Source organism: Mizuhopecten yessoensis, unplaced genomic scaffold (assembly GCF_002113885.1).
Source record: "Mizuhopecten yessoensis strain PY_sf001 unplaced genomic scaffold, ASM211388v2 scaffold11159, whole genome shotgun sequence".
NCBI lineage: Eukaryota > Metazoa > Mollusca > Bivalvia > Pectinida > Pectinidae > Mizuhopecten > Mizuhopecten yessoensis.
The window spans coordinates 723,393-750,166 of NW_018408909.1; the positions used below are offsets into that span (position 1 = coordinate 723,393).

General features: G+C 35.1%; 1 protein-coding gene across 2 annotated transcripts in view; it reads right to left on the reverse strand.

The window, feature by feature from the left end:
- Positions 1–5,839: 5,839 nt before the first annotated feature.
- LOC110467085 (protein phosphatase 1 regulatory subunit 14C-like) overlaps positions 5,840–26,774 on the reverse strand; it is a 46,789-nt gene continuing 25,854 nt past the window's right edge. The window contains exons 3-5 of one of the 2 annotated variants that reach the window (XM_021523992.1): positions 20,271–20,357; positions 6,719–6,760; positions 5,840–6,289 (exon numbers count right to left, since the gene is read on the reverse strand). In XM_021523992.1, the coding sequence (XP_021379667.1) occupies positions 6,248–6,289; positions 6,719–6,760; positions 20,271–20,357 (171 nt within the window). In that variant the 3' untranslated portion in view covers positions 5,840–6,247. Of the gene's footprint in view, positions 6,290–6,718; positions 6,761–19,057; positions 19,130–20,270; positions 20,358–26,774 lie in introns of those variants that run through there. The other variant, XM_021523993.1, reaches the window with a different exon arrangement.

A 26,774-nucleotide genomic window follows, 5' to 3' on the forward strand; every position in this document is an offset into this window, starting at 1 on the left:
GCTCTGTTTGAAGTTTATTCTCGCTATATTTCAAGTACTGGATGGATCTTTCTGAAATTTCATATGTACTCGCTTGCAGCACCTACTTCATACCAATTATTTTAAACATATTCAGGTGAGCGATACAGGCCCTCTGGGCCTCTTGTTTAAAGCATGTCAGCTTACCACTCTTAGAGTGATGCAGATCTTATTTCAATGTAAGAAAGTATATAACACTATATGGCATTCGACGGACGTATATTATTCCGCCCCACGGTACTCTTGTTGTGTATTGTACAGGCTTAAAAAGTTTTAATCAAAATCGAAGCAAGTAATTGACTACAGGTTTACACTCTGTCTATCCGTCCGAGATGTTTGTCCAGGACATATCTTGTTTTAATTTCACATGGAGTAACCAGATTTGGTGTACAGGGATGTCTTGGGATGTGAAGAGTGCAAGAAAAAGGTCACTATGACCTCACTGTGACCTATGCTTTGACCTTTGACCTTAACTTTTGAAAAAGTTTGTCCTGGGCAAATCCTCTATACTTTTTCACCTCGAGTAACCAGATTTGGTGTACCAGGACATCTCGGGATGGTGGAGTGAAGAAGTAGGTCACTATGACCTCACTGTGACCTATGCTTCCTGACATAAGTGTACTGTTTGTTAAATATAGAAACCATTACCAGTGGGGGACTATGAATTGCCTTGCAATACTTTGCCTTGTTATCCTTATATCTCAAGAAGCACTTGACAGATCTTTCTTAAAAGTTCACACAATCTCTTGTTTCATTTCCAAAGAAACATCTGTGGTTTATTGTCCCTTCTCAAAATTAAAAACAAAGCTTAAATCAAAATTTAAGATTTTATTTTTCAAAATCATATATGTACAATTGACAAACAAATTTCAACTTATTGCTTACAACCACATTCAAGTGTTTAGGTGTAAAATAGCATGTTATAACATCACAATAAATGATGGTTTAGGGAAACAAAAAAGGATGTCCTGTGCACTACGTACATAACGGAAACCTATCTAACAAAACATATAAGCTGTATGAGGAAGACTAAAAGTGAGATCAGGAGTTAATCTACCATATATTGACAGCTATAGCTAGTCCAGAATGTTTCTGTATCTCCAATCCCAGGCTAATCTCGCATCAGCTACGACATTATCCTATTTCATCCTTGCACAACTTCTTTTTTTCTCTCACTCAAATTTCTTTTCAAGGTTAAAATTATACAATTTCAATATTGTACCAACTCATCATTTTATAATTACCCTATGCATTCAAAAATTAAAACTTTACATCCTAAATTTTTATAGATATGCCTGTAAATGGAAATAAAAAACAGTATCTCAAATCCCTTGTTCACCTTGCTCCCTGTTTGAAACAATTTAGTACATCACAAAACAAGTATGCAAATCCGAATACTTTATATTTTGCCAAACAAAAAAATCTAAAAAAAAAAAAAATCATTCAAATTCAAATCTGTCCCAAATTTTTATGAAGCAACCTAAAATACATTGGATTTTCTTATAATTCTTCAACAAATTAAGTGTAGAGTGCAATTGTAAAATAATAAAATGACACAATATGAAATTTACAGTAAGTTTCATGGACTTTTATCTACCAGTCCAGTGTGGCAGAAAACTCCATACTAGTTATAAGGACACATTCCAAGTACATGGTCCTGCTTTTATCTCTACGTTTTATCTTTTCTAGACCAATGGGTGTCATATTAGACGAATTTTACACTTGTGTGTACCCCACTGAAATTAGATAAATACTTCCAGCATACAACATGAACCAACTCTATATGGTATAGTTCAGTGACCATGTATTTGTCGATATGTCAATACATCCTAATCATCCCTATGAAATTCTGTCCTATAATTATAAGTAAGACAAATTGTTTGGTCCCAAAATAGCTTTGCAAAGTTTATCTTATACGTGTACAGCATTCAGTTTGTCACACACGTTTAAAATAAAGATCAATGGTTTGGAGTTTGCAATTCATAGCCATTCACTGTTTTGAAAAATTTGATTTATTTAATCTTAAATGAGTTTTGATCTCATTTACTTTCCTATCCTATGTGGGCTATAGCCAACAAAGGGCGATAATCACAGATCCATTTACTTTTCTATCCTATGTGGGCTATAGACAACAAAGGGCGATAATCACAGATCCATTTGACCATCATACTCAGTCTAGCAAAAATATAACATAAACCTTGATTCCAAAACACCAACAAATCCCATAAATAGTCTATTACTGAATTAAAAATTAGCAAATATGTTAAATCTTACTCAAAAACAGCATAATTGTTATTACTTAAATATATAATAATATATATATAAACCAGAAACACTTAAAAAAGTAAAACCTATTCACACCAGTTCATGTGGTTTCATAAATATACAATTAAAATCGTTTTGGTTTTATTACATTTCGCACAAGATGAAATGTCTCAACACATGATCAGCATATACAGGAACATGTACACAGACTTAAATAGCAGTCGACTAGCTTATTTCAAAATTACATTAACACACAAAATGTGGCCATGACATCAACTTGTACGCCTAATAAAATGTAGGGTTATCTCCCCTACCCCAGGAGGTAAAGTATACGTACATTAAAAGTTTTAAAACTTATAAAAAGTTCTCTCTGATCAAAAAGTACAACCAGTTTTACATATCTTAACATCTTAAACCAGACAAAGAAATAATCTTTTTTAATTTTTAACACAGCATACTTCTTTTCAAATTCTGGTGAATGAAGATTTTTTATGAAAATTTTATGAAAGTTAAATATTTTTGAGACATACAGGTGTGATAGACTAGAAAATATAAGATAAAAACTAAATAAAACATGGTTATTATCAACTCTATATAAAATGGTAAGAAATAATCATTATTAAGAGCAGCAGATATGATACTGTATCTTTCAGGTTCTTTATTCTGCTGAAAAAAACTCATATGCTACCAACAGTTAACTCAGTTTTACATTCTAATGAAACATCCCAGAAATAGTGCATCGACAAAGAAACAAAAATCTGTACCAGATTTATATAAAAGTTAAATGTAGTTTTGTTGTGAACATGATTTTTTTCTCTCTAATTAACAACATATCAAATGTATTGTGCCTTAACACCAGAGTTCAATTCACCCAACACTTTCTAACAGCGCCCTTTTAGTGTCCTGATAACAGAGTAATGCTAGCAAATGTTTTTCTTTTCTAAATTATTGAAGAGAAAGATTGAAATAATAAAACACACTGTTTAATTAAATATGTAAGATGTTATTCAGCCGACTAAGTTTTAAGCAGTACAAATGAAGGGTATACATAAAGCATACATCTATGTCCTTACAGAAATCTCATTGACTGATGTACGGGTGATATCAAGGGATGACTTGGACAGACAATTTGAGAACTGACGGCCAAGTCTTTAAACCTTTATAAGCTTAAAAACGAAGTTAATGAACAATTTTCATTTTTCTTCCCAACATATATGCATGTACAGGGAAATCCTGGAATTTGAGAGCAGTGGGCCATTTCAGCAATTTTTAGTGAATACCAAAATTAAGAACGGCCATTCTATGCAAACAAAAAACAAAAAAATAACAGAGGGGTAAATTTCAGTTTTGAGGGGTCAATGACCCCACCTGCATGTACTGTGTTTATAAAACTAAATGTGTACATACATTTATAGTATATACTAAACTAAATATATGTCATACAAACAATTTATTTTGATTATTTGAATAAAAAATTGTTAAAGTAACAGAGTTAAGAAGAACTAGGCAGGGAATGCACAGTGTTACTACTGATATTGGCTTAAGCACTGATATAAGTCATCACAACAACTGTATCCATTTGTATGCATAATATCAAACATTCATGAACACACAATTTACATTATCAGCCAGACTCTTTAGATCATTTAAATGAATTTTTATAAATGCATAAAAAAAATCAATCAAAGCAAATTGAGGTCAAGTATTACATCTCAATGTATATAAGGTGTTGATTTATTTCATTTTTTTACAAGAAGCAATCTGAAAGTACATGTAACAATGATTCTAAATTTACTATTTATAAACTTTTGAAATCATATGTACATGTATATAAAATCAACATTACTAGTTTAATTTTCCTGCTGAAAATAATGAAGTCACAATTCAAACTGTCTTTTCTATATTAAAACATAAAATGAATACCACCCTGTTGTTCTACCTATCCTAATGCCAGAGTTTCAGAAACACCCAGTTCCCTAATCTTCTATACAAAATGCTTCTACAGTAATCCGGCTACACATCTCACACTAAAAACATATGGTGTCATCAGTATGAAGTTTAACCTACTAGACAGTGCTTTAATTCTACAGGATCAATATTCAACAATTTACAAAAAAATGCAGAGATAATTCTGAAACAAAAATAAAATTTTGTTATTAAATATAAGAATTTTTTATGCCAACCTAAGTCATTTGTCTTGAGCACTTTCTTATTGATGCTGCAAACACTTTCATGGTCTAATATACTTTGCTATAAATTCAGTGGCACTGATCCATCAGAAGATGTAAGATATTTAAGGAGGTTGATAGATTGATACCCAGTAAAACAAAAGCACTGAACAGCAGGTGAATGAGTATAAATGACTTTAACCGTCTCAGAGAATATAAAGGAGAAAGTTTCTACAATATTTTTAAACTTGCCCTCAACAACTGAAATGTACTGTGTTTTTCTTCAAAACATAATTACGTTTTCTATATCAAAATGTTACGACTGACAAATGGTAAGTATAAATATGCAAATAATACACAAGTATCTAATTCAACCCTTCACACATGATTACAAAATTGGTTTCCCTTCATCGGCAAATACATACTTTTTTCTTTTAAACTGACAGAAAACATTACTTATAGAATGTATAAATGTACTGGAAACCCCAAAAGTTATTTGAAACTGTCCAGTAATGACAAAAAAGTTTACCATGAAAATACAGATTTGTACTTGATGATGTATATATAACGCTTCCTTCTGTAAAACATACCTCTGTCACCAATAGACTTTCTATTAAGAAACCTGGACAGTACAATTACTAAACAGTGCAGACTTGGATTTATTAACTGATGAATGTATTGATAATATAGTTTATACAGGTCAACGCACAACTTTTCAATGGAAATGGCCAAACCAATCAGATGAGTGGTTGGCAGAGCTCACCAGCTCGAAAGAGTAGATATGACTCTCAACAGATTTTTGGAAATTGTGGATGGAATTTTGCTTTTTAAAATAGTCCTAGTGTTTTGTCTTATATAAAAAGATTAAATGTAAGTGATTTCAAGACATAGTAAGTTTCTGGTTACCTTTGACCAGACTATTCCCCATGTCTCCATCTCGGGAAACCGGCAACATGTTATATCCCTCAAGCCCATACTTTAACTATATAATAAAAATTTGTATATACAGTGACTGATGAATGTAACATAAGGTCACCAAGCAAATGTTTCTTCATGCCACAACTATTGCCATGACAATATACATGTTATACAAGGGGAGACAATTTGAAATGCCTCTTCTGTCTTCCCTGAGATCTTATTTCACATATGACTTCTGTAATAGTAAATGGTATATGTTTATAACTTAAATACTGTAAAACTATGACATTGGAATCATTAAGTTAATTTTTATACTAACTTAAAGGATGTTAATTTTAAAACATTTCATCTTAAATATACAATTATGATGTATCAATTTTATTCTGAGATATGTGATTTCTGTTTTAAAAAATAAAATTTGACATTTATTAAAACCAATAAAATTTTGTTTCTTAAACTCATTCACCCCTTAAGACACATTTGAACTCTTCCAATTCAAAGGTTGGAAAAGTTCATTATGAAATTTCAGGGATGAATGAGTTAATAACGTATGTTGAGAATCTTTTTGTATGGGGTAAGTTTATTCAGTTAGGACCACAGCCTGCTTTAAACAACAGTTTTATCTTAAAACCAACATCAAATGATCTCTTTCAAAACATTCAATGATCTATGCGGAATAAGTTGTATGAAATGGAGTTGAAAGAAATCAACTGATCATGAAATGAAAATGTATGAAAATGATGATTCTCTTATCAACTTCTTCCATGCAAACACAACCCAACCCAACCGACCAATCAGCAGCTCTCGTACTCCTCACATGTCATGTGATCTGACCATGGGATGAAGATGGTGGTTGTTGTCCAGACAACCGATAACTATTACAAAGTCTTTGCTTTTTCAACAAGATCATCTATAAATTTCTGAAATGAAAAAAATAAGAAGTAATATATGCATTCCTCCATAAAAAATATATTTGTGTTTTTACATATCTAGATTTCTTTTAAATTTAAACAGTTCTCAGGTACGGTCAATTTATTATTATTGGACCTTTTAAAATGACTGACTTTTTAAATAATGCATTGAAAAGAGATGAACATTTTAAAAACCTATTTTGACTCTGTTAAACCCCTCTAGTTTGAGATGTGTGGGGTAACCTGAAGTAACATGTTGGTAAGAAATAAGAGACAGAATCATCTTTCCCCACATGATGGTACACTACACGACTAGTTACAAATCATGGTGTGGAGTAGGACTTTCAGAACTTGTTAATACTTTCCTACAATGCTTTTATGATTTCTTTTGCAATTTAATATCAAATGACATTTTCATGTGTATCATTATAAACCTACCTTTAAAACTTCAGGTGCTTTCTTGGCTTCAGCTAATTCTTTCTGTAAATAGAAGACAAGCAATGTTCATTAGTTTTCTCCCTTTAGTATGGTTTAAAAGCCGTGTTATAAAGGTCACATAGGATATGAATCAAGCATCTATCACTGGCAGAAGCTATATTATAAATTATCCTAAAACCACCTGTTCATAGTTCATACACAACACTTCAGACCCGTCTTTATGGACTTAAAATCAGGTTCGTGTAAGTTTCAGAATACTCAGCTTCAATCTCAAACATCAGCCAAATAATGCAGGCCTGTGACCTCAAGGCTGGAGTACTATAGTTGGTTGGTTGGTTTGTTAGTTATAAGTACCAGGTTTAATATCCTATCAACAGCTATCGTCATTTAAGGCAAGACCCTGTATATAAGGACCACCTTATCATAAACAACCATTAACTCATTCACCCCTACATATTTAAACTGGACTTGCTCAGTCTATGATTTAGTAAGGTTCAAATGTGATTTTAGGGGTAAATGGGTTAAGACTTCCCTTTGTTGGCCTCATCATCAAGTTTTCATATAATCTGTGACCACATCATGTGGGCCTTTGTCTTGAAGGCTGATAGCTCGGTATACCTGAACCCTGTGTATAAGGACCACCTGCTAGTAAACAACCTCATACAGGTTTAACTGAACTTCTTGTATACATGCCTTCGATCTCAACCATTTATATCATGTAGGCTAAAGATTGCCTGGTACAGTATGTGACATTTCACAGTTTGCAACAAATACAGACCACTGAGGATTATAATACTGTACACAAGTCTAGATCTCACAGACCACTGAGGATTGGAATACTGTACACAAGTCTCGATCTCACAGACCACTGAGGATTGGAATACTGGACACAAGTCTAGATCTCACAGACCACTAAGGATTGGAATACTGTACACAAGTCTAGATCTCATAGACCACTGAGGATTGGAATACTGTACACAAGTCTCGATCTCACAGACCACTGAGGATTGGAATACTGCACACAAGTCTAGATCTCACAGACCACTGAGGGTTGGAATACTGTACACAAGTCTAGATCTCTCAGACCACTGAGGATTGGAATACTATACACAAGTCTAGATCTCACAGACCACTGAGGATTGTAATACTGTACACCAGTCTAGATCTCACAGACCACTGAGGATTGAAATACTGTACACAAGTCTAGATCTCACAGACCACTAAGGATTGGAATACTGTACACAAGTCTAGCTCTCACAGACCACTGAGGATTGGAATACTGCACACAAGTCTAGATCTCACAGACCACTAAGGATTGGAATACTGTACACAAGTCTAGCTCTCACAGACCACTGAGGATTGGAATACTGTACCCAAGTCTATATGTCACAGACCACTGAGGATTGGAATACTGTATACAAGTCTAGATCTCACAGACCACTGAGAATTGGAATACTGTACACAAGTCTAGATCTCACAGACCACTGAGGATTGGAATACTGTACACAAGTCTAGATCTCTGCTGCGATATATTTCTGTCCACTGGGCAACGTATTAAAATAGATTGAATTATATATAGGGACATTATTTTATGGAAATTTCTCATATGAAATTGCAAGCTTGGAATATAAAACCCCGCAAACTATTGTGTACATGCATCAACTTTGATAAAAGCTGACATACTTTACTGGATAAAATATACTATCAATCTATATTTTATATAATATTAGTAAGTATTTTAGAATAGTATGCTGCATATAAACCTACATATAAATCCTAACACATGTTCTACAAATTCAAACTTGTTGAAATGCTTTAGTTTAAAGCTGAACAAAAAAATAAACATGAATTTACAAGCACCGACTGATTCATAGTGGTGTTACCGGGTATACCGTAAGTTTGGATAACAGACATTTAGAGGTTTTTTTATATATGTATGTAAACCTCTTGTACAAGACCATGACTACCTCCCATTTCATTTGCTAAATCTCAACTCTAGGTCTGTGTGTCACCATAGTACTGGGTACAAGTCTGAGTAAAATATACATTGGGTCTAGCTTAACGACTGGAAGATTAAAGAAATATTCTGAAAAAGTTATAAAATCTTCTGATGCCAAGTGATAACAGAGTTATGGTTGGTGCCTCTGTTGTTATTTACCTGTACACTGTGGAATTGAGGTGTAGTATTCTCACAATACGTTTTATTTATTTTTGATATACATCTTTACATAAATGTTGACAGAATCATGTCTCAATGTCCTATTTCAGGGAACACACTGATTTAACAGTTATAGGAATGATAAAACATGTGTACACATCATTTCAATGACATTCATGACTGTCAGTGGTCCCTTGAGGCCTTACAGGGCCCACACATGCCATGCCAGACTACACTAAGATAACATCTTGACCACCTCTTTGATTCAATGAGATTACTTTTGTATGTCCCATTACTTTATGCTATAAAATTTCAGCCATTTCATTTTTGTGTCATTCTTAAAAGAGATGGTGAAATAAACACAAGGCAAAAAACTTCAGATATAGTTGGTATTACTGCTAATAATAAGTATTCAAGGATATGAGCGAGTGAAAGCTTTGTAGGGCGAAAAAAATATTATGGTTTACTGCCACTCACCTCAAAAGTATTCATTGGGGGGGAGGGGGGGTGTTGACCTAGTACCAATGACCTAAAAGTGTTTATGTTGGGTGGGGGTTGACCTAGTACCACTAACCTCAAACTCAAAGTCTCTATTTTGGAGTGGGGTGGGGTTAACTAGTCTTCATTTGTGAGGTGATCCAGTACTACTGATCTCAAAGTGATATATATGCTTGGAAAAATGGATATTTCTGAATGAATCTATAAAAAATACTCTTGATTCATAATTAGTCAGTAACATGTAAGTTAGTCCGAATTATACTGACGTTTTACCAACTTTTTTTCATATCGGTCTGTCGTCGATTAACGTCAGAACTCCGGCCCTCTATAATATGCGGGAAATATGCGACCTGCGCCCAGAGCACACTTCAAACTGATATTTTAGAAACAAATCGTCACTTTCACACACATGTCGCACATGAATCGAAAGATCTATTCATTATGCACAAGATGAACAAACATAACATGCCTCAACCCACCAATACAGTCACTAAAAACATTTTTTCAAACTTACTCTGTTTTACTCTAGTTTTTTGATAGCCCCGCCTTCTAATGCCACGTGACTAAAATCTCGCCGGCCTACGTCATAACGTTTGGAAATACCTTCGGTAATGCGTGCTCTTGTCAAGTCATGTGACATTGCTCATGGCCTAATTTCCATTAAAAACATGGGTTGGGTATAGAAAACGTTGGAAAATATTTTTCGTAATGATCTTTGACACATGTTATTGATACCACCTAGTGCATAAAGAATAGATCTTTCGATCCATGTGCGACCTGTGTGTGAAAGTGACGATTTGTTTCTAAAACATCAGTTTGAAGTGTGCTCCGGGCGCGGGTCGCATATTTCCCGCATATTATAGAGGGCCGGAGTTCTGACGTTAATCGACGACAGACCGATATGAAAAAAGTTGATAAACGTCAGAATAATTCGGACTACATGTAAGTGTGTGTATAATTATAGAAGTCTGTTCCGACACAGAGTTTACGGTGCCATGAACAGGAAGTACAGAAGAACTAGCTCTCTGGGATGGTAGTTGTCAATAAAGAAGCACTAACATTAACAGGGTCAGCTACAAAGTTAACTAACGTAACTTAATTAGCTCTGTATAAATGTGAATCAAGAATCAGAACATCTTTATCCCCAGTATTTTACAGGGTACGTAGGAGTCAAGCGAGCCTGGCACACTACCTACAATGTTGAAGCTACATACATCACAGTATAACAGCTGTTCCCTCCAATTTCATGAATGACGTTTTAAATCTTTTCCCCATAAACATGAATGATCAACATGTACCAATAATGGGGCTATTTATACTTCCACAAGAGATCCCATCTACCTAACTTAGACCTTGTCAGAACAAGATCAGCACAACTTAGACCTTGCCAGGAACTAGACACAGTGTGGACTCCACCAGATCTGACTTACAGCCTGTATAATCCCCTCCATTTCTCAACCAAAAGATTTTTGTTTTTACTTAGATAACATCTGCATTCTATGCACATTATCTTAGATAGACCACAACCCAATCCTAACACTGCATGTGTAGTCTGGCCCAGTATTTTGAATTTCCCATTAATAGAAAGTTTTATGCATACATTGCAAAATCAGTTGTTCATTTTATCAGGACACATGCACTCAGTACATAGATATTCATCAAAATGGTTAACAATTATTCTCTTCACAAACTCATACCTACATTTTTTGAAATTAATTAGCAATTAAAAGCACATTTATAGTCTAAAAGGAACTGGAATTTTGAAAGCTTCAATGGTACAGACCAGAGTTTAACCACATATAATTACGAATACCTACCTACTGTATATTGAATAGTTGACAGTACTAACATGCTATGAATACATACACGTTCTTTGTGATTTTTCATGTAATGTTGAACAGAGATTTATCTCATGGGAATGAAAAGGCATCCAAGTATGAAGACAGATAGGGCAAATGATAGGAGTCTTCATGGGTCATTAGAATTCCAAATCTTACATTTCAACACCAGGGGGTCTACAACTGCAGCCTATCACCACTCACATACACACCCTGTACTACAGCCATGTGGTACTCTGTAGTGTTAGCCACCTGTCCATACACTCCCCCATATGACTACATGTCATAGCTGTCAGTAGACTTCAGCTGTTTTGTATAAGCTTTCCAATTTTCACAAATGTGTGAAATTATGAAATCATATTTCAATACCCTAGGTAATGATCCCTACCCCGCCCATCTCCTCCTAAGACGCTCCTAAAAGAGCATGCACATATACATTATAGGTATACATTTGTGTAATATGCCAGTCTCCTCCACCCTGTGGTAAATAAATGATAACCTGACAGCAGTAAAGCCTTCACGCCACTCTAACACACATGGAGGCTGCCCTCTGTAATTTACTGTTATTGCTAATTGAAGCCTTAACATCCTCCACTGGTTCACTCAACCATTAAAACCAGCAAGTACTGGATCTGCTCCCGACTGTCACTGAGTAGACTACAACATCCCAGTCACTGAACCAGTAAACATACATACCAATCACAGAATGCAGTTTCCATATCTATATATACATACATGAACCATTTACTGAACATGAAGTCAACACACCATTCACTCTGTTGCTAAGTATGTTTTCAACACAAACAGTTATGGAAAAAAAAAATCGCCATCTTTTGAAAATGTCTGTTTCATTGACCCCGATTTTGAAGAAAATATCTTTAAATCATTGTTTCTTTTGCTGGTTTAAGCTGATATGAATCAGCATGGGTATAATCCTACTGTATTTTGACATTTGCAGTGGTACATGTATAAAGTGATTATACTGCTGCAGAGATATGTTTTACTGGATCCTCTCATTGTCACCAGTAAATATCAATTTGCGATAATATAATAGTAATATACTGCCACAAATGTCAAAATACAATAGGGTTATCCCCTAAATGACAGAATATCTTTCAATTACCTGATTAACTTAAATGTTAACGACTAAACTATATACCGTAAATAACCTAAAGCACTAAGTCAGCATATATACTATATACCTTAAACAACCGTAATAGGCATCTCTTCCCTTATAATAGTACCCTTGTTCCTTTTTTCTGATCAGATAAATTGTTCCATACCTTCATCATTATTCATCATTCATGTATTAAAGTGTCTACTATGGCTCTTTCAAACGGTTCTATACAGTAATTTAAATTCTCATGAAATGCTTAGTGCCCTTGGCACTTAATAGGCTGAATATGGTACAGTAGGAAATGTAAGATCGATGAATAAATTTTACACTTAAAATCAACCAGTACATTTACCTATAGCAGTAATTACAACCACAATACCCAGTATACCATAATGTGGCAACAGACCGGATCAAGGATTAAAATCACCAAAAAAGGTTTCTTTTGAAGCCATGCATTTATACAAGAGGCAGCAGCTATTGATTGTAAGCCCTCCAGTACAGTAAATAATGTATTGATGTAATTCAGTACTGTTTGTAGTATGGGAATATCAAGATGATTACAGACATATTGACTTTAAACATCCTTAAACATTGCACTGGTACCTTTAATATAACCAATCAATAAGGAATCCAGACTTAAGATTCAGAGGCATTTTATTCAGACTTTAGATTCAGAAGCAATCTATCCAGACTTCAAATTCAGGTGATGAACCCAGACTTATGTTTCAAAGGATTTTTTTATACAAATCGAGTTTAAATTCGGAGGTAGAAATTCAGGGATGATGATCGAATCCTAAAAGTTGATATCAAAAGGAAATCTAGACTTTGATTTACACACCATGTATACATATTCCCCTCCACACCCTCATCATTTTAACTCGTACACTGTAATACTCCCCTCCGTATCCCTAATGACTGCAATCTTTTTAAAATCCATGATTCTTCACTACCAGTGTCCCCATAACATCAGACCATTTCACATCAGCATTCAACAATATCTAAGTTTACATCTTCAAACCCTACATAGTTTGGACATCAATACCTGCACCCTACTCCAGGTACCAAATCTTTTAGAATATAGGTAAAGTTGAGTTCCATGTTAGACCAAAAAAAGATTGATTTACGACGTGTTGATTGTTATCTTTCCACAATGGCTAGTGTTTCATTGTTTGAATGGCCTCTCGTCACCCTCCTGATAGACGTCTGGCCCCTATCCCTCCTCGTCACCTCATCGGTTATTGACTGCTAGACCTGATCCGATACAGGGTACTAAGTAACAGTCCCAGTCTGATACCATCACACTCCACACCATGCCCTGTTTTATCTTGTTGTTCAAACTCTGTCTGTCTGTTTAGGTGATTGTACTGTTATTATACCGTGTTGATAGGTGGTAATCATACCATTGGTTCTGTCTGGAGGACCAATACAACCTTTCTCTACCATGACTGTGTAGGTAGGAAAAGGAAATTGGATCCAGATGGTAAAGATTCTTGACTGTCCAAACTGGATGCTTTCCCCTTATTTCAATTTTGTAGAAAGGTGTATGTATATATAACTATTCTATTAAAATATGGTTTATTAATGGAATCAGTAAGGTAGTTATGGAAAAACAACATCTCCTGAATACGGTTATGAAAACAAAAGAGGAACCAAACCAGTAAAGAGATTCTGACTTACAATTTCTTCATTACTCAATATTTATCTCGATAGGACCATGTAGAACATTATATTTGATCAACACCAGATTAAAAAAAATCTGTTTCAGCAAATTGTACAATCATACAGAAAATCACTGCCTTATTCAGCTTCATGACAAAATGGTTCCTATATGAATGTATGAAGCTGAGACTATGATGAAAAAGAAACTGCAGCATGAACACCTTTTTGTAAGATGCTGAGAGAAATGGAATTTTAAAGTAAGTAACAGGGTCATGACCCATGGCCCCTGTCAAAAGGTCATGACCCCTGATCCTGGTCATGACCCCTGATCCTGGTCAAACAGAAATGATTGATTCAAGGTGCACGATGACCAGGGTTGAAAAATGTTTCCTGGTCACATTTCTGGGTCACTGAGGGTGATGCTTCCCAGCTGAATATTGAACCAGTAAATGAGGGAAACGTGTAGTGCTCTTCACCATCAAACAGGCCATACATGTATTACTCTACACCATCAGCCAGGCCAATTTCCCACAGCATTGATTTTGCCAGTAGCAAGGACTGTTTACCAATGACAGTGTATCTATGGGTGGTAGTAGGGACGAGTACTATAATTGTATACTTTATACGCCCAAACAAATCAACCTATAAACAGTCAATAGAAACAGGCCGAGTGCATGAAACTAATTACATGGTCTCAATAGTGCTGTATGCATGACAAGGTCTAAACAGAAAATTCATTACATTGTAAATATAAGCTTTCTGTACCTTTCTTAAGGTTTAAGCGCATGAATTACAAAAAAGAACTCTTAAAGTCGAAAATGCTGTCTCTTTAAAATTTCTGTAAAAATATTTTCCAAAATACACAGTTTCTCCGAAACAACACAATAATTTTGTTCGATCTTATCAGAAAATCTCCTAAGGGAAGGATTGTCTTAATCATCTTTAATTAATTATCTGTGGAGATGATGAAACGATGAAATCATGACATTACTGACGAGATTATGAACAATTTAATTTGCGGGGATAGAGATATATGGCAACTACATGATCATTACATAACTGTGTCGGGGGGGGGGATGGAAACTTCCTAAGCTGCTTACTTTAGACAAGTTACTAAACATCAGGTACTTGACACAATACCTGGAATGACAGGAGAAAGGTTTCAGAGTTGTAACAATTTAGATGTATATGATGGAGTCTGATTGACTGTATTGACACTGTGTCAGTGTTACAGTACACTAGGTACACCTCTACCATAGTCAACCTAATAAATGCCCTGGGCACTTGGCAGTTTGGTAAAAATTACAATGAGTACAAAACCTTTCAACATGTTTAAGTATAGCTATAATAAGCACATTTGTCTTACATGGTAAATTATGTTGAAGGGATGCAACCCCCCACATCAGAATAAAGGATAGGGCGTTTATTTTAGAGATGGAGTGCTAATTAGTTCAAATACAGTATACTACCTGACATAGCATAATGTATCACAGGAAACATCTCCCAACTAACATTAAAGTCATGTATATTTATAAACCGGATACAGTCTGTACATACATACTGTCAATATAAACAGCTCTATACAATAAACTTACAAACTTTGCTGATTTCCTACCAAGAAATTTAATTGACTGCTTTGACAGTTAAGATTTCTCTGATTATACACAATCTCTGAATGTTAATTATATTGTTGACAAAAACACATATCTAATGGAACCCAAGCAAATGAGTTTAATATTATACAGAGGGCACAAGAAGTTTATGTGTTTTCAAACAAACACTTCTTTGTAGGGTTTGTGTTTTTTTGGGGTTTTTTTGAACTTGAGTTTACACAAATATCGTAATGTTCCAGAGAATCACTGAAGCCGGTGATCTAATGGACACTTCCTTTAGTTACTAATGTTGTCATGGACATTAATTGAGGGAACAACGCTGTGTTTACAAACTAAATACATTTGTCAACCTACAGGTAATATAAAGGAAATCATTATGTATACCTTTAACAACAAACACTATCTATCCTACATATGTAAAATAAACATATATCCAATCTAGTTAAAGGGTGTATGATGCTATAATTTGTATTTGTATACCACCCCACCTCACATCAAATACCAACTCTTTAGAATGCCAATGCTTTGAACTGATCATCAGGTCGACTAGTTCTACAGTGGTGTTAGGCCTTGTACAACCTGAATCATTCAATTATACTTTTTAATCAGTATATGTTGTGCAAGTTTAGTAATTCTTTGCAGACCTACATGAAAATGTGTTAGAACTTAAAGGAACACTACTGGTTCTTTAAAAATGAAGTCGCATAGGCTGACAAAACAAGGCTAGGACTGATAAATTATACTGTATGATTTTTTCTTTTATCACGTTTGACAAGTTTTCTAGACTTTGGTGTCCCATAAATTGCATATACAATGCAATGATATATACTGCATGACTTTGCCTTTTGTCACATTTGAAAAGATTTCTTGATCTTGGTGTCCCATACATTAACCTTCCTTGGACTTGGTATCCCATACAAAGTACTCTTGGACTTGGTGTCACATACAAAGCATTCTTGAACTTGGTGTCCCATACAAAGGTTTCATGGACTTGGTCTTCCATACATAGCTTCCTTGGACTTGGTATCCCATACAAAGTATCCTTGGACTTGGTGTACCATACAAAGCTTCCCTGGACTTGGTGTCCCATACAAAACTTCCTTGGACTTGGTATCCCATACAAAGTATCCTTGGACTTGGTGTCCCATACAAAGCTTCCTTGGACTTGGTGTCCCATACAAAGCTTTCATGGACTTGGTCTTCCATACAAAGCTTCCTTGGACTTGGTGTCCCATACAAAGCTTCCTTGGACTTGGTGTTCCATAGAAAGTATTCTTGGACTTGGTGTCCCATACAAAGTATTCTTGATCTTGGTGTCCCATACAAAGCTTCCTTGGACTCGGTGTCCCATACAAAGTATTCTTGGACTTGGTGTCCCATACAAAGCTTCCTTGGACTTGGTGTCCCATACAAAACTTCCTTGGACTTGGTGTCCCATACATGGCATACAGATCCTGACTGTTAGGGGACAATAGAATTTTCAATTTCACACTAGATAACAGAGATACTAACCAGGTTTATACAAAGATTGTCAATCTTCTGCACCCCTGGGACATTTTCATGTGTTAAAGAAAGTTCTGTTCCAACATGCACAGCTGCCAGGGTAAAAATGCACCCACTGACTTTGGTGTCTAGGTCTCAAACTATAAACCTCACTGCAGTACGAGTCGGAACAATTTATATCACATGCAAACTCACTGTAGATATGTCATTAAAAATACATACATCAGACACTATTTTTAAAACGCAGATAAAATATTGGACAAAATGTTAAGTTAAGTATTCATGAAGCCATTGGTGAAATTTATTGATCTGAAAGAATGTTTAATGTATAGATATATGGTGTAAGTTTAGTATACATGTACAACGTACATTTATTGTCAGTTTTAAATGCATCTTTAAGCCTGAGGAATGAAGAATGAGATTTTGTGATACCTCAGTATGAAATTAATCACCCTCCTTAACTTGAATGTACATTTGTAGATGATTCTAACATCAGGTAGTGATCAGTTCATATTTCAATTGCTTCAATTTGTATTTTTTCCCATTGCTTAATCTTCTGCAATTGGTCAGTTGCGGTGAACAATTATTGATTTCTTTTTTAATTAATATATATAATTAACCTTAAAATTTCAAATAAAATATCACAAAGATTTAACTTTGTTTGGTGGTGGCTAAATGACCATACCATGATAATCACTCGTTTACTGCTTGAATACAGTAATAAACCTCAACAGTACATAGTATTTTACTGCAATTACATTGCATATCACACACCCATAGACCGGTAACATTCTATCACAAAGTCAAGAAACTGATTTTCATCCTTATAATTAGTTTTAATAAAACTCTAATTTATGAAATAAGCAGTGATGTATGTACAGCCTTCAGGAATCAGGGAACAGGAAGATTTAACTAGGAGAAAATCCCGTAGGTAAAATTTGTAAATGGAAAGCCAAACCAAGGCTAAGGAATGTCAGCTGAGATTCCCAGACTTGACTGATAGCCCAGGGTGCTGATCGAATATGATGATTCACCCAGAACTGACCCCTGGGGATAGATTAGAAGAAGTTGTGCAGAGTACATAGTAAAATAAATATGCAAATCTACTGCCCCTGTAGATATTATAAACATACTTATCTAGTGACCAACACCATCAAACTGTACAGGTCACACAGGCCATGATCTCACACAGGCCATGATCTCACACATGCCATGATCTCACACAGGCCATGATCTCACACAGGCCATGATCTCACATAGGCCATCCATTTGTATCCTTTATGATTTCTTGTTTATATAAAGTTAAGTAAGCTGTCAATGCAGATAACAGTGTAGCGATAATTAGTTTCGACTTTGCAAATCAGGATGAACGACTTACCACATACTTTTTGAAGTATTGGTAATTACTTTCTCAATAAAAATCTTAGAAGAATCTTTTCTGAAATAATGGTATCCAAGATTAGAATAATGTTTACACTGCATGTAATTAAGATCTCGATAAGGTTTTTTCCTACAATACTGAAGAAATTAAATCTGTTGGATAATGATAAGTTTATACTCCTTTACAATAAAATACCGGTAAATCAGATAGAATATCTACTACAAACGTTCTTTATGAACTCGTTGTCTCCTGAATCACAAGTCTAGTATTCCAGGTGTGCCAAGTCAGCAGTGAATTGTAAGGTATATATGGGCTTGCACCGAGGTCAAAAGTTTGCCATTATGTACCAGTATAACTGAATCTATAAATCAGTAAAACAGGCACAGTATTCACCATAAAACAAAGATCTGAACTCTAACACTCATTTTTACAATACTTGAAATATCCATATCTATCTAAGAACTGTCATATGTTCGATCACTCTCAAAACTGCTATGCCTTTCTTTGGTCAGTTCTATATAATTGACATAAGTTTCCTTACCTACTTTATAAAGGTTTCATCACTCTCATTACTGCTACATGTTCCACTACTTCTAATACTGCTATAAGTTTTATCAACCTGTAACTGCCAGTTGGGTTATCCCCTAAAAAAGTACCGAAGTCCAAGTTTCACAAGCATTCCTTATATCTAACGAAATTCCTTTTCTGAAAATTTCCCATACGAAAGAATTGCATGAGTAAGGGAAAATTTACCTTAACTTTATCAGATCTTCCCTGAACTGACAAGTAATGCTTTCTTGGAAAAAAAGAGTTACTTCAATTGTAACTCTATGATATACCAGTTTTGATTTGTAAGCTAATCACAAAATGAGCAGACAACATCTTAAATTCTATAAATTTTGAATATTAATGTTATTACAATGTCACACCAGCTGCCGAAGTCAATTATCATTCAAATTTACTTCTGCGTTTATTGATGTACTCGTCTTTCAATCAATGTGAGACCATAGAATTGAAGTATACCAGGAAAACTTAGTTGTATACTGAATACAATACATCTAACATTTGAACACCTATGAATTACCAACCCTGTCAATACCATTAAAGCCATGGCAGCAGCTGCCCTATAGAAAATCTCACAGTTGTTTTGATGAAAATAGGAGCTTGAAGTTTTATCAATTTTTTAGATAACTCTGTCTGCATGACACTGTAACTTGAATACACCAGTCTGTTACAGACGATTACGTAGATAAACAGTACCCAATACCAGTGTATATGTCAATGGTAAATGTCTGAGATATACATATATGTACAGTTTAATTACCCGTCCTATTATTCCCAGACTACAGATGATTCAAACCCACATACTTCTCATAAACTAGATATCCTATGCTACCCAAACAGTTGTTCTAGTGCAATGACGGCAATGCCTGCAGGCATCTCAATGTTACTGGGAACCCTGTACAATGTGCAAACTAGGCAGAAATGTATACGGTTAATGCCTTCATGATATTAATGATATTTACGGTAATAGCCCAATTTTACACATGACCTAGCAGTGCAATCACACTGTACACATGTTCAAAGAAGTGCACCAAGTTTGGCAGAGTTGATCGTCTATATACAGGTTCGTCCAGAGCAAAACTAGCGTTGATAGAGAATATAACTAGAGAATATAACTAGAGAATCATTGATATGGAGGGCCGGGGCCTATATGTGTTACTGAGACATGGGGGATGTCATGATGCATTGTTTATAAAGTCAATAAACTCCATCAATACTTACAGATGCATATTCTCGGATTTCAGCTTCTGTGTCACAATTTAATACATCATCCATATCAAGGTTGCAGTTATGGTCGTCTGAATCATCCTGCAAAAAGTGAAGTATTGGATTAAGACAAATTTCTTGTACCAACTGGAATAAGATTTTAGTACTGTTAATGCTAAAACAGAGGTCCAACGTAGAACTTAATCTATTGATATGATCTGCTGGTGAATTGACACCTCACATAGAAATGGACTAGCAAGAAGATTTATCCAGAAGATTCCTAACTCTGTTGGCACAAACTAATTACACACAGCATGGACTGGTTGTTAGTAATGTTCACAAAAAAATGTTTTAAAGAAAATGAAGGTACATGCCTATTTGTATAGCTTTGTGAAATATTAGTCCAGGATACATAGTATGCCGTTTACATTTCTACAACAAATAAGACAATCTATAACAAGTTTTGAACTTTTCACCTTTCATCATGTATTTCAGTATATCTGTCAGTGGATCAACTATCTTTGGAAGCCTATAAGTATGCCTCCCTTCTCCAACGCCTTAACTACGGCAAAGTTCATTGTTGTTGCAAGATTAGATCCAAACTTTTGCTTTATTTATTTTCAAAATAAAGATCAAGTACATGTGACTACATAAACAGTGTGCTGTAGTATACCATATGTCAGTGTTTTCACTATCCTTAACCTGTCCAACAGCAAGGTAAGTTAATTATAGGAACAGGAGTCAGTTCATCTTCATTGACCTTTTTATCAGATCTTTCAGTATATCTCGACCCACCTCTGTAATATTTCACTCTGATTACAACGTTTACAAGAGAGTGATCCCTACAGCACTACGGTGTTGACGTTTTACAGTGCTGCCTAAGAGCTGTGAATTCCTATGTAAACGACATTGTGCGAGGCTCGGGCAGGGTCAGAGACACACAGGGTTACGTTGGAATGACCCGATAATGATGACTTATCGGATGTATATAACAGTGTTTGGGCCGCCACATTGGTTCCTCATTCGAGTTCACAGTGTGAATGCTTCGTACAGGTTGACGTGACTTGGGTTCATCAATGAGTTCCGTTAATCACTTTATATTTGCCCAGAGCAAACTGTAGTTAAATCTAGACTTATCAAAACATGTTTTGTTATATTTATCCATATAGCTAACACCAACTTGTTTGCTAACCACAAAATATTTTTACATATAACTGTAATGATGACCTTATTGACTTTTGGTACCTGAAATATGAACTCATTCAAGTTTTCTTTTACCTCATCTTTCTGTTAAGTTTGATCAAAATCAGCTGCTGCTGAAGTGATGACACTGAATTGGTTGACAATTTTTTATAAATAGTAATGTGACTTTTGGCCTCGACCTTGGAACCATAAAACACAAACTCATTTAAAAGATATTCTTGCACTTGACCTTTGTATAAAGTTTGATCAAAAGGTGAAATGGAGTCTTTAGAACAAGAAGTGTAAATCAGAACAGGGCAGAATGCGATGGGACAGGAGGACATGGCAGGTAACACTATATGCCCCTAAAATTGCAAGGGCATAAACGATTTTGACAATATAGTGATTGAATTGCATCACTGACCCACTAGTTAACCCCAAATTTGATAGATAATCCAGTTGTCATATGGATCAATTAAACACATTGTTTAAGTTCTATTAATGTTATTCGGGATCTAATAAATGGCATACAATTTCAAAGACACAATGCAGTGATCGATAAAGATTGGTTTCTCATTCAATTACGATGGCCTGAAGCTTGATCAGTCTCATTAACAAGTCTGGCACCCAGGATCAATACTGATGACGGTCTAATGTAGAGCTAACACGATAAGGGTGGACACGTTTCTATAGATCAAGTGCAGACATGTACACATGCAAGGCCATGCTAAAATGTATCTGTGTTACTGGTCACATACATCCCCAACAGTATCCCGACGTCGCTAACACAACAATCTGTCAAGATTCTGCTTCCATTACACAATGTCATGTAAAATCATTTAAAACGGCTTTCTTTACAAGCATCATGACCTTTTTTAGATAGGTAACAATCAACAGTCACCAGTGTCTTTTTGACCAATTATTACCTACAATGTTACACCAAAAGTGTTTCTATAACTGTAAGTTACTAACAGATCCAAGTATCCAAGATCTGTTATTGTACTGACCATCACATGGATGTAAGACAAGCTATCATGACAAAATAATCCATTTCCCAGCATTAATGCCCCCATGGGCAACCTCTCTCAAATTCAACATTTTTGTATTAGGGAATATATGAACGCTTCAGGTAAACAAATTTCCATATTACCTGCCATCAATATTGGTTCTTTATATAAATATTCTCATATATTTTAAATGTTTTACCACAGGCTAATATTTAACCCTTTCACCCCTATGTAACTTTAGTAGACTCTATCATGCATTGATATGGAGGGGTCCATTATGGTCTACAGTGGTGAAAGCCAAATGAGAGCACCCCCATATAGATTCTACATATAGATACGGGAAGGATGGCACTGTGTATAGTGACAGTGTCTTTGAAGTGCCTCCAACCAAACACTAGGCTATTAGTAATTGAAGTAAATAGACTATATTAATTGAAATGTTAAAATCTATGATATTCTAGATATTATTTTCTGTGAACATGTATTAAATGGTTCTAGTATTCTCCTATAATTGAACATATACTACATCTTCTCTATAATACTCTTTCTATATATATATGTATATATGAATGTATGAAATGTGTGTATTTTCTCTGGAAAGGGCTTTTATAGGCAATGCCTGTGCCTAATCCAATTGTGTTCTTTTTAATACAATAAAATTGATTTGAAATGAAATAGATTCTAAAAGTTTAACTTGGATGCTCATCCTTACATTTTTGATATTCTCCATCAAGATTTTTATAATAACCTCCTAATGTTTTTGTTGGTTGAACATCTTCCGCCAAAAACATAAGAAAAAAGCTGCTAAGGAATTATCTATTGTAACAGTGACCAAAATCTTTCAGAATGATATACTGCCTCTTGAATGCAGAATTTTACTTGTGGGTGGGATGATATAGAGATGTCTGTTTCCACTGTACTATGAAAATAGTCAAAATATGAGGAACATTATTGTTAAAAGAAAACTGTGAATACATGCAGACCTTCCACTTCTCATAAACCCATGTCCAGTGACCAAAATTATTACAAAATTATTTGTTTTAATGTGTTAAATTTCTGAAATTCGCCAATGTTCTTTTCATTTTTGTTTATTTTTCTCACAAAAACAGAAGCAAAACAAGAAGCCTACACAACAATGGACATATTTTGAACAGACGTAACAGTCAAGTTCATGTACAGTCTAGCACTGACCACCTCAAGATTAAGTGTAATGTATTATGACTTACAAACAGCAAGCTAAATGAACCCCATTAAACAGATTTGAAGACTTAACATAAGTCGTCAGCACCATACCATACAGAAATAATAAGCCTTCTCTTTCAATACCACTAATATCTTCACCACAGTCAATATAACAGACTTAGCTAACGGGTGTATACTTGACTTATATATGATATTGTCTGGTACTATATATATCCATGTGAAACTCCTACTGGTAATCCTGTTAGATAAATACTATAATCACCATGGAAGGCGTCCATGTGGAATTATACCATTTAGTAGTACATATATCCAGTACAATCCCATAATACCATAATATCTTATACTGTACTATAGCGGAATAACACGTGTCCATGTGTGTGCTCTAGAACAAGTCTGGCATGTGTTAGTGGATCCAGTAAAACCTTCAGTAATCTATGGGTACTCCTCCTCTGAGTCAAGATTAAAATTGAAACTAATTCCATGGTTTTGATATTGCTTTTGATATTATTAAAATACCAAACTAACATGCCTGACAATCAGAATTAGTGCTTCTATACTCAATGGAACCATTTAAGCCAAAAGATATTTCAAAGCTTAATTTCCATAAATTCCATTACCACAATAAATCAATATATTGAAATTTTAAAGATTACTTGAAAAAACCTTTTTCATCTCAGAATGAAATAATATAGAGGATTGTCATTGTTTTGTGTGTAGTAAGTACTGTATGTACATCTACCTAATAGTTCTTCCGACATATAATATATACCGTTTTCCCTTACTTGGGTGGTTGTCAAATGCAGGACGTCAGATGTCTGACGGTGGCCAACCCAGTTGGTCGAAACATGTAAACTTTGGAATTAAGTTGTCATAGTCATGTCTTAGACTGGTTTAATTTATAACTCTTATGAAGAAACAAGTGAATTCCATCCAGGAATCCATCGCCTCAATGACAAGGAACTGCACAGAACTTTCTCTAGAGCAGACACAAATTGGACCTCCCGAACCCCATTTATATTGAAAAACAAATTCTGTTTTTTAATATCTACTGGGAATACAGTGTGTGCACCTGTGATTTGAGCTGAACTATGGATTACCTTCAAAAACCTCTTCAAAAACTCAAACAATGCAACGGTTAATTCAGGAGCCCAAAGCCTTTATGTAAATATTGAGATAATATTAAATTGTATGTTCACTTGAAGTCGATTCAATTTTCCTACATAACCAGATAGCTGTCACCATAACACGCAGTCCCTGAACACCAGTGTCCATCACCACTTTTACACGTATACTACGTATATACATACAGACACCGTACATTTGAGTTTCCAAGACATGATCCTTTGCTGTTTGGAGTTATGTAGCCCTGTTCTGTGGCATACTATGGCAGGGTTGTATCACTTTTGGGTACACCAATTAATTTTTGAATACCACCTGGGAGGTTAAGCAAACCAAGACTTGAATCCATGATTTGCATGTATATATATTGAACGGCCTGAAAGAGACCCTTGTGTAAAATTTCAGTTGGCCCGGTTTATATATTCAGGAGAAACCCTCATAACAAAGTCGTTGATAAAGGACGACCGACTTACTTTAGATCGAGAAATAGTTGTCAAGAATTCGTAAGATCATGCTATTCAACATGAAGTGTTATCCATTCCTTGTGTACACAGACATTTTTATCATTTAATTTTCCAAGGTTGTGGTTCTGATTCAAACATTTATCACACAAATACAACATGGCACTGATTCCATTTTATAGGGTTTTTATTTGTAATCATTGCCATGCTACTTATCAATTCCTTTTTTTATAAAGGGTAAACAATTTAGAACAAAAGTATTGCTTAGGAACAACGCCCCTCCTGTGCAATGATTTGGATGTCCGTGTTTCTCAACGTGTTTAGTGATTTTTTTGTGTACTGTCTTCTACAATAGAAAACAGGCTGCTTCCCTTGCAAATAAAGTGCTTTATTTTCCCAAAATGTTATGTCTTAAAATGGAGGACTCTGAAGCAGACGTTCATAATAAAGGTATAATTAGTACCTGTTTTCCTAATCAGGAATCAATGGACTGTCAAAGAACTTTCTTGAACATGTACATCATAACAGATGTGTTCCCAACTGGTTTCGTTACTGATACAAGTGGCCTAGCATATTGCATTACCTCTTCCTCTCTGTATTAATATATTCCAATGACAGATATTTTCACAGCACAGATATAACTGACAAGTAATCATAAATGCATATATCAATTATGTATTTACCATCCAAGTAGGATTCACACCTGTTGATTAGATTATACACCTGATCATGACATTTAAGTGTTTTATTGATGTTTGACAATGCCTGGCACTATTTCTGGATATTAGATCATGAAATATAAATATAGTTTATCCATCAATTTGAATTCCAGCACAAATGAATTATTTTAATGTAAAAAATTATGAATTTTCAAATAAAAACTTAACATTAAGAAGTCCAGGAACTGAAAGTCTTGTTGTTGACTAGTGTTTCCAACTGTGAGTATAGTTTCACACACCTTACTGGGTACAGATAACCCATCTTTTAACCCTTACCCTCCTGAGAGATATCTCCACACCTCATTCCCTATATTCCCCCCTCCCCTCCATTTTCACCTGGCGGATCCAGTCGACAATCCCCCTTCAAAGATATCTCGCCACTCCATCTTCTCACCTGACCAACAGGCACAGCAGGGAGCAGCACTACTCTTGTCACTTTGTTAATGCCAGGTATTTCTAAGTACAGATACGGAGCAACCAAGTTAATTTTCCCACTTGGCCAAGTTTGTTTTCTCCAGATTTATCACACATTACAAGTACACACATGTAGACCCTGTTCTCAGCATGGAATCTGAACTGATAGGACGATAACAAGTCCTGCTTGAACCCTGAAATGGGTTTTCCTCATGCTGCATGACCAATATCATAAGTGGTTCTGATTTTTTTATTTTTTTTGTGTGGAGGTCTTAATCGAGATATCTTTAAGAAATATGCCATACGTAAACTTCTTAATTTGATCTCTTACCCATCAAAAACAAAATTAACTTAAGAGTAGCTGTTAGGAATATCATTTTTAGTTTGTTTGTGGGGAGGGGGGGGGGGGGGGGG